This window comes from Amaranthus tricolor, chromosome 12 (assembly GCF_026212465.1).
Source record: "Amaranthus tricolor cultivar Red isolate AtriRed21 chromosome 12, ASM2621246v1, whole genome shotgun sequence".
NCBI lineage: Eukaryota > Viridiplantae > Streptophyta > Magnoliopsida > Caryophyllales > Amaranthaceae > Amaranthus > Amaranthus tricolor.
Genome location: NC_080058.1, coordinates 14380956 through 14391162, shown reverse-complemented (window position 1 = coordinate 14391162; position 10207 = coordinate 14380956). Strand labels below are relative to the sequence as shown.

The window sequence follows — 10207 nt, the reverse complement described above, 5'->3', positions numbered from 1 at the left end:
AAACACAGGCATGTATCTCTCATCTCTATGCGTAATCATCTCCACGTGAGTTTTAACCCAAACAATCTTGTCCTTTTAAAAAATCTGCACATGATGACGTTTCTACAAATCCATACCCAAAATAATATCATAAGTACCCAATTCAAACACTATCAAGTCGACAGTAGATGACGATTTAAAATCTTAAGAGGAAAGTAGGAAAGATACGGTTACATAGGAATGGTGAACCGTTAGGTGAACAAATTTGGGGATTGAAATTTTGAGGTTTGAAAGACAGAGGATTTGTGAAGAAAAGAGGTAGAGATAAAAGATTGGTCGACTTTAGAATCAAAAAGAATATGAATGGAAAAATTTTCTACGAGAAAATTATCAGAAATAACTTTACCTTCAAACTCTTCATTAACGTTAACTATTACTCTAACTGTCAAATCCTTGACTCCTGAGTGAGGGAATATTATAATCTTTCGTCATCTTAAATGAAATTTAAACATGTGATCAAAATCACATTAACATAATTATAACATGTAATCCACACATGGTCACACAAGCACAAAAGAAAAAAAAATGAAAAAAAGTTATTTGGAAAAAAGACTCATTTGAAAACAAAAACATCGTTTTCTTTTTGAAATGTCGGCTATCGAGAACATTCTTTTACATAGAATCGAAGTTCCGAGATTCGAGTAACTTTAGCTCTGATACCACGTGTAACAGGAGTAGCAATCTCGATACATAACTAACATATAATAATAATGTTTAATACAAAAATATTGCAGAAGTCTCAAAATGTCGAACTGTTAAAAAAACTTTATCATAAAAACTGAAACTGTTTAAAACAAAAGTAAAATATTTGAAAGAAATTACAAAATCGAACAAGGTTTAGGAATTAAAGATGGTTTGAAATGGATAATCAAAGAATTAGAGGTTGGAATTGAAAATTCAGAATAATTAATCGGAAGATTAAAATTAGAAGATTCAAATTAAGAATTTTAAGTCTGTTACAATGGAAATGATAATTTTTTTCATGAATTCCCAAGGTTTTATTATTAAGGGTGGTAAGTATTAGAGGGTGAGAATTGAAATTTATTTGTAAAAAGACTATTATACCCTTATTTATAAAAAATTTATAAGCATTTTTATTTTTAATAGGACAAAATTGTCAATTTACATTTTATTTTCAATATATATTCACAATTTCAAACTTATCCCATTAACATACCACAAAAAAAATATATATATTACATAAATTCCCAATAATTAAATCCCAAATTCATTATTTTTGAATGGGGAATTATATATTATCATGAGTTGAATTATAAGGTCGCACGATTCAACCATTTTACTAACAAGTTTTTGATACTTTAAACATTAATTAATAAAAGACATTTCATTTCTCGACTTTGGTTTCTTTGTCAAGATTTGCTAAAAAATTAAAAGGCCAGCCGTTTAATTTATTTATTTACAAAATTACAACATAGAAAAAAGGTCGTTCATCTGGAGTCTAGACAGACAAAACGGTACACAGAGAGAAAAAGAAAAGGAATTTCCTATCCAATTCCATATTCATGGTTTCTTTTCTACAGTATTCGGTTCTTAAAGATGCTGCTGGGGTTGCTGGTACTTTGCTTTTCCTTTTACCTTTTCCCTATATATTAATTAATTACTGGGTTTTGATTTTGAAATTCAACTTTGTGATTTCTTATTGTTATCACATGTTTCATGTTTTTGTTCAATATAATCATTGGTGTTAAACCTATTTTTCCCTTTTCTGGTTGACTTTATCTTTGTTTAAATCTGTAATAGAATTTAGCTTTTTGGCTTCTGGGTTGATTTTACAGTGCAGTCAACTTTGTGGAACATTTTTCTTTCTTTTGAATGTAATTCATCATCCATGTGATATGATATTAACATAATTGAACTGGGTTTTATAAATTTAGGCAGATTTCTGTGGCAAGATAGTGAAAAATATTCTACTTTTATAGGAGTATAATTAGATGCATTCTGTGTGGAAAGTATTTGCAGAAGTTCTAATTGCTGGTTTTGAAAATGATAAAATAGAATCCTAATGTTATCTGATGTTGTAATTCATATGAAAGGATGGATAATCTTGTTGGTCTAATTGATCAATGTTTGCCGGGCACACTTTCAGAGCCTTAATCTCAATAAATTAAAGTTGACTATATAAAACAATTTATTTGGTTCGTGATTATGGATATGGCTAAGTTTTACCGAGCTGGTTATCACTAACCTAGTGCAAACCCTTCTCCTCTGTCCGGGCTTGGGACCGACAATAAGCGACAAGCTCTCATTGGTGGAGTGCAATAAATTAATTTTGCTGTTAATTACGTAATTTATTTAGATCAAATTATGGTTCTTGTAGGTTTTTACATGGATAATCAATGTCTTATGCAAACTCTAATATTATTTTTCATATAGGTAACATCTTTGCTTTTGGGCTTTTTGTGTCCCCAATGTGAGTTTATCCTCCTTAATTTGTGTAACTTTTGTGAAAATTTATTAACCCATATTTAATTTCTAATTTCTTGGATTTGTAATAATGATTTTTCAAAATTTATACAATAAACAGACCAACATTCAGGAGAATAATCAGAAATGGGTCAACAGAAGAGTTTTCAGGATTGCCATATATATACACTCTCCTCAATTGTTTGATATGTGCCTGGTATGGATCACCCTTTGTGTCAGTTGACAATATATTGATTACAACAGTCAATTCAATTGGTGCTATCTTCCAGTTAGTCTACTTGTTCCTCTTCATTTCATATGCAGAGCGTGAGAGAAAGGTTTTTTAATTGTTTAAGATTTTAGCGTGAATATGCATTTGATTTGATTTGATTTTCTTTGATTGATTAGTTAACATCTCCCTGTTTTTGGTTTAATTGTAGTTCAAGATGATGGGTTTGCTAGCTGGGGTGTTTGTTCTATTTGCGGTTTTAGTTTTCATGAGCTTAAACCTCTTTGACTTCAGTTCAAGGCAAAAATTTATCGGGTTTTTGAGTTGCGCTTCTCTCATTTCGATGTTTGCCTCGCCACTCTTTATAATCGTATGTCATTCAACTTTTATGGTTCACTTGTAGCATCTCCATATCTTGAATCCTTCATTGACATAAGTGACTTTGCAGAGATTGGTTATAAGGACAAAAAGCGTCGAATACATGCCCTTTTACCTCTCGTTGTCTTCCTTCTTGATGAGTATGTCTTTCTTTGCATACGGGATGTTTAACTGGGATGCATTCATTTATGTAAGCAAGCCTAAATCTCTTGAATTTTTCGTGATAAAGCTAAAGTCTTCGATATCTCTCCCGAAACATTTAGATTGTATTGTTGATTGAACTTCAGGTTCCAAATGGGATAGGGATGCTCCTCGGAATCACACAATTGGGATTGTATACTTATTATAGTAAGAAAGCAAGTGAAGCTCATGAACCTTTGATTGTTTCTTATTCATAACATTTTTAGCCAAAATTCACCAGGTACATTTAAATTTTCATCCATCTCTTCGATTTTCCGAATATAATTCAGCATAGTGAGATGGATGAGTTTACGGTGTGTAAGCGCAATTCTTCGCCATGGCTGCCGACAGAAATTGTAAGATTGGCAAGCCTAGCCATGTATTTTTCGCAATTCTTTTTCACAAGTGATGAGTGACGTTAGTTGATTCGTCAAATTATACAAGTATACACCCAATGAACAGCAGATAATTGTTTTTTCTATTGTAATTCTATTTGAAACGATGTTCAGACAAGTTTTATTCATTTTGTGAAAATGTTAATGTGTATATTGATTTGTTGGCTATACAAAAAAAGTGACGGTTGAAAAATCTATAAGCGCTGTTCAGAACAGGCTTTCTTTGAATTTGCAATCAGTACAAACAAAGTATAACAATAATAATCAAATTTGCTAACAATTCTTGGATTTGGATATAACCAACTTTACTTTTGCAATCCCACAGGGCACAGCTGTATAGTCTTGACCGTGTACGTAACGTAGCTTTCAGCCTATTTCATTTGTCATTTTTCTTTTATTTTTATATTTATATTATCATAAAAATCACAAAAGTACAAATCTGAAAATATGACATGTTTTATCCACTAGGAGTATATTAGTTTTATCCTCTATTATTTAAAAAAAAAAAAAAAAATCAATATAGAAGTTTCAATCTTTCTCTCCACTCTCAAATAGTAGTCTTTTAATCACTGTCCACCAAATCATTTCTAAAATTTTAACTATCGACTCTATGAGGTATGTTCCGCCTTCCCGTTTTCTATTCTTGCTCAGACATAATCTAATTTGTTTCAAGCCCATTATACATTGGAATATGACGTTAGTAACACAACCACATTTTTTCTCCTACTCTGAATCTCAATCTTCCAAATAGAGTCCAAATGTCCAATTCAAAATAGTATTAATATACACAATTTCTTTTAGTAAAATTGTGATATATTAGGTCCACGGTCCATCCAAGAAAAGTGATTTTGTTAAAATATAAACTAGGTTAAAGAAAATCAAACAATAACTAGTCTTGACATTCAAGATAACCAGAGGAAGTTGGTAATTCCACAAACCACACAAACGACCTATAATCGCCCTATGTCCCCCTATGAGTGACAAGACAAGTTTCGTATAGAATATCAATAACTTAGTATTGTTATCTTTTTCCTAATCCTATGTAATGAAGAACATGTCCTTTCCTACGTTTTCACCAATCAAAGCATAAATAAAACTACTCACTCATGTTTATACTAAATAAAGCAATGTTAATAAGAAAAGCAATATGATTAAGCGTGATTAATATGAATATGGGAAACATAGATAATGATAGATTCAATAAGAAAATAATAAAAGCGATAACTAATCTAGAAAGCATGAAGAGAAATGATTCATACAACCAAGATTAATGCTTCAATACAAATTAAATGAAGAATTCAAAACAAAGCTTGAAATCCAAAGTGTAAAGATAGAAACTAGGTGTTTAAGAGAAAAACTAAGGAAAGCTTAAAATCTATTCTACAACATCATTAATGTAAAATGAGCCATAAGTTCCCTTCAACTAAGATTAGGGGGTTTAAATAGTTTAGATTACGATGCTTAAAGTGCCCTTAATGGCCCACAAGTTGGCTTAATAGATACGACTGCATCTTGATGCGCTTGCAGAATCTGGTTGTGCATATTAGAATGCCATTTGACCGAACTTCAAGTACATTTGACTGAATTGAGATCCATTCGACCAAATAACTGTGCCTTCAGTAACAACTTAGGAATTGTTGAGCTCTTCATTCGACCAAATGGTTGTGTCATTCACCCAAGCCAAGAAGCATTCACCTAATACATAATCATTGGAACATTGCATGGCAACACTTTGACCGAGCTTGAGGAATCTTCTCCCGAATCAGGTGCATTCGATCGAAAGAGGGAGTTTTGCCGAATCATTAAGGCTATGGGCTTTTCGCATCTTTTGAACACCAAGTGTGCTTTTGAACTTAACATGGCTTCCGAGAATGTCTCAATAAGCGTGCCAAAGCCTCGAATACACATAAATCGACCTCGTTGCTTTTTAAAAAACTTGAAATAACCACAAAACAATGCATAGGTAAGAACAAGATAAAATCACGCATAATATGAATAAAATCAACTAAATATCTTGAGACTCAACTCAATAAAGGAGTCATAAATATGCTCATAAATGAGCACATCAGAAGGAAAGTAGTATTATTATAGCTTCTGTTCTTGCAACTAAAGCAAAGGTTTCACCTAAGTTAATTCTTTCTTCTTAATTATATCACTTAGCAACCGATCTGGCTTTATTCCTTACTGTTTTGCTATCTTCATCAAGCTTATTTTGGAATACCCACTTATTTCCAATAATATATTAATTTTTTTGGCCTAGAAACTATGGTCTAAACCTTGTTTCTTTCAAACTGATCAAGCTTGCTTTATATTTCCATGATCTAGTTTAGATCCTATAGTATTTTTTTTATTTCTCTTTGGTTCCATAAAAGAAAAAATGTAAAACAACTAAAGAATCTACAATTTAGAATGAGTTTTAAAGGAAAAGAAAAAACATATGTTTATGTATAATGTTCTCCTTTGGGTGTGAAAATGAATGTAATTTTCTATTTATCGTTTATGGTGAAAGATTTGGTTTGTTGAGAGGAGTCTAAAGCTTCATTGGCTTGTTGTATAGGTTCTTCTAAGATGTTTGATGCATTAGGACCTTTATTATTATTATTATTATTATTATTATTGTTGTTGTTGTTGTTGTTGTTGTTGTTGCTGCTGCTGTTGTTGTTGTTGCTCTTGTTACGCTAATCCTACCATTACAAGATGTAAACATTTCTACTAATTCATAATGTTCTAATTCATATAATTTAGTTGTGCACCGTTTAAGAGTATACCTAAGGATCACTCTATATTGTGGTTGCAAATTCATCAATCACTTCCACCGAGGATTTCCATTTTCCACTATCGACTTCCACTTGTGGTGTCACTAACACTTATTACATGAGTTTCCTTTGTGATTACATGCTTCTTTGCCAAATATTTGTTGAAAGATCATGTACCACTACTGCACCAAATATGGGAGGGAATTTGGTTTCTTGTCTCAGTTTTGTCTTCAATGAATATGGATAGGATGAACTAGTGGAGGATCGGATTAAATATACTCTTGCACATACACACACACCTTTGAATATCAGTTTAAGAATTGGTTTTCTTGAATATCTCAAGATGGAAATCACTAGTGAAAAAAATCTCATTTGCTGCGGTTTTTTGGCCATTATTTGCTGCGGTTTGGCACCAAGCAATAGTGATAGCAGCAAATGACCTATTTTAAATGCTGCGGTTGAAAATCATAGAAAAAAAAGGCATTATTTGCTGCGGTCAACACAAAACTGCAGCAAATAAGGAGGAGTATTTGCTGCGGTCAACCAAAACCGCAGCAAATACTCCTCCTTATTTGCTGCGGTTTTGTGTTGACCGCAGCAAATACTTGGTATTTTTTTTCTTTTTTCGTTTTATTCTAATAATAATCCAATAATAATGTACAATATAATAACAATGATTAATCCAATAATAATCCAATGATAATCACAAATAATCATCAATAATCTCTTTGTAATAATAAACTCTCGATCGTATATATAATATAATATTATGTACGTACATATATATATAATATACATTAAATTCCTAAAAAATCTATACTAATTACAATTTATCAAGGACAAAAATTAGCAAGTTACGCGGCAATCGTGTCTTTTAATTCGCGCATCTCTCCACTTCTTAGAGGGCGTGTTTCCCTCGGAATGTCAGATAAAACCTATAATATAGTATAAAATTAAAAGATTAATAAACATTAGATTTTACCAATAATAATAATTTAAGAATGTAACAAATACTTACGGCATCTATATTTTCGACTCCAAAATCCTTCACGGATTTTATAATATCGTCTATGTACTTCAGCGTGTAGTAGCCGCAATCAACGGAACTAGAAGGTTGTTGAAAGCACTAAGAGAAAATAGATGTTAGTGCCAAAAACGCTTAAAAACGCATAAAATCGCCACTTAATACGTAATTTCTAGCATATGACTATGATTTTTAATACTAACCACTTTAAAACAATAATATATACCAATTAATGTTGTGTGCCAAGTTTCGTGCAAAACAAACCAAGTTTGAGCTACTTTATGCGCAAAAGTGTCAAAAACGCTTAAAAATCCTCAAAATCACAACTTAACACGTAATTTCTAGCATATGACTATGATTTTCAATTCTAACCACTTCAACACAATAATATATACCAAATAGTATTGTGTGTCAAGTTTCGTGCAAAACATACCAAGTTTGAGCTACTTTATGCGCAAAAGTGCCAAAAACGGTTAAAAACCCTTAAAATCGCAACTTAACACATAATTTCTACCATATGACAATAATTTTAAATTCTAGCCACTTCAACACAATAATATATACCAAATAATGTTGTGTGCCAAGTTTCACGCAAATCAAACCAAGTTTGAGCTACTTTATGCGCAAATGTGCCAAAACGCTTAATAAACGCATAAAATCGCAACTTAACACATAATTTCTAGCATACGACAATGATTTTCAATTCAAACCACTTCAACACAATCATAAATACAAAATAATGTTGTGTGCCAAGTTTCGTGCAAATCAAACCAAGTTTGAGCTACTTTATGCGCAAAAGTACCTAAAACGCTTAAAAACACATAAAATTGCAACTTAACACGTAATTTCTAGCACACAAAATTGATTTTCAATTCTAACCACTTCAACACAATAATATATACCAGATAATGTTTTGTGCCAAGTTTCGTGCAAAACAAACCAAGTTTGAGCTACTTTATGCGCAAAAGTGCCAAAAACGCTTAAAACGCATAAAATCGCAACTTAACACGTAATTTCTAGCATATGACTATGATTTTCAATTCTAACCAATTCAACACAATTATATATCCCAAATAATGTTGTGTGCCAAGTTTCGTGCAAATCAAACTAAGTTTGAGCTACTTTATGCGCAAAACTGACAAAAACGCTTAATAAACGAATAAAATCGCAACATAACACGTAATTTCTAGCATACGACAATGATTTTCAATTCTAACCACTTCAACACAATAATATATACCAAATAATGTTGTGTGCCATGTTTTGTGCAAATCAAACCAAGTTTGAGCTAATTAACAATACCAAACCAAGAAACAACAAAAGAGGACAGTTAAAGACAGCAACCTACCCGCTAACCAGCGTACCTTGCCGCGTAGTTTGAGCCTTAACCAAGGATACCTGGAGCCAAACAAAAAAGGAAACGTGATCTCCATACATGGAACAAGCCTTCAAAGCTCAAGAACCATGAATGTGGTGCACACAGCTCACTAGGACACGAGCGCAAGGTGGGCTAGTCACTGATCAGTGCTGATCAGTGCCCAAGCTAAGTGTTTTGGTTTTTAATTTTTGTTTTAAGAGGCATATTGTATAGCACGTGATATTTATAGCCGTTAGCTAGCTAGAAACCTATAAATAGAGGTTGTCTCTAATGTATATGGATTCAGTTATGTGATTAATAAGAATTCTCACTTTATACGCAAAAGTGCCAAAAACGCTTAAAAACCCTTAAAATCGCAACTTAACACGTAATTTCTAGTATACGACAATGATTTTATATTCTAACCACTTCAACACAATAATATATAACAAATAGTGTTGTGTGCCAAGTTTCGTGCAAAAAAATCCAAGTTTCAGCTGTTTTATGCGCAAAAGTGCCAAAAACGCTTAAAAACGCTTAAAAACGCAACTTAACACGTAATTTCTAGCATATAACTATGATTTTCAATTCTAACCACTTCAACACAATAATATATACCAAATAATGTTGTGTGCCAAGTTTCGCGCAAATCAAACCAAGTTTGAGCTACTTTATGCGCAAAAGTGCCAAAAACACATAATAAACGCATAAAATTGCAACTTAACACGTAATTTCTAGCATACGACAATGATTTTCAATTCTAACCACTTCAACACAACAATACATACCTAATAATGTTGTGCGCCAAGTTTCGTGCAAATCGAACCAAGTTTGAGCTAATGAACAATACCAAACCAAGAAACAACAAAAGAGGGCAGTTAAGGACATCAGCCTACCCGCTGACCAGCCTACCTTGCCGCGTGGTTTGAGCCTTAACCAAGGATACCTGGAGCCAAACAATCATGAAAACGCGATCTCCATACATGGACCAAGCCATCAAAGCTCAAGAACCATGAATGTTGTGCAGACAGCTCACAAGGATACGAGCGCAAGGTGGCCAGTCACTGATCAGAGCTGATCAGTTCCCAAGCTAAGTGTTTTGGTTTTTAATTTTTGTTTTAAGAGGCATATTGTATAACACGTGATGTTTATAGCCGTTAGCTAGCTATAAACCTATAAATAGAGGTTGTCTCTCATGTATATGGATTCAGTTTTGTGATTAATAAGAATTCTCACTTTATACGCAAAAGTGCCAAAAACACTAAAACACCCTTAAAATCGCAACTTAACACGTACTTTCTAGTATATGACTATGATTTTCAATTCTAACCACTTCAACACAATAATATATACCAAATAGTGTTGTTTGCCAAGTTTCGTGCAAAAGAAACCAAGTTTGAGCTACTTTATGCACAAAAGTGCCAA

At 32.5% G+C, this 10207-nt stretch overlaps 1 protein-coding gene across 1 annotated transcript; it reads left to right on the top strand.

Moving 5' to 3' along the window:
* The first annotated feature begins 1287 nt into the window (after positions 1–1287).
* On the top strand, positions 1288–3796 carry LOC130828830 (bidirectional sugar transporter SWEET2). Its single transcript, XM_057694838.1, has 6 exons — positions 1288–1614; positions 2434–2470; positions 2585–2801; positions 2904–3062; positions 3141–3260; positions 3358–3796. Exons 1-6 carry the CDS (start codon positions 1563–1565, stop codon positions 3466–3468), a joined length of 696 nt encoding a protein of 231 aa, XP_057550821.1. The 5' UTR covers positions 1288–1562; the 3' UTR covers positions 3469–3796.
* Positions 3797–10207: the final 6411 nt, after the last annotated feature.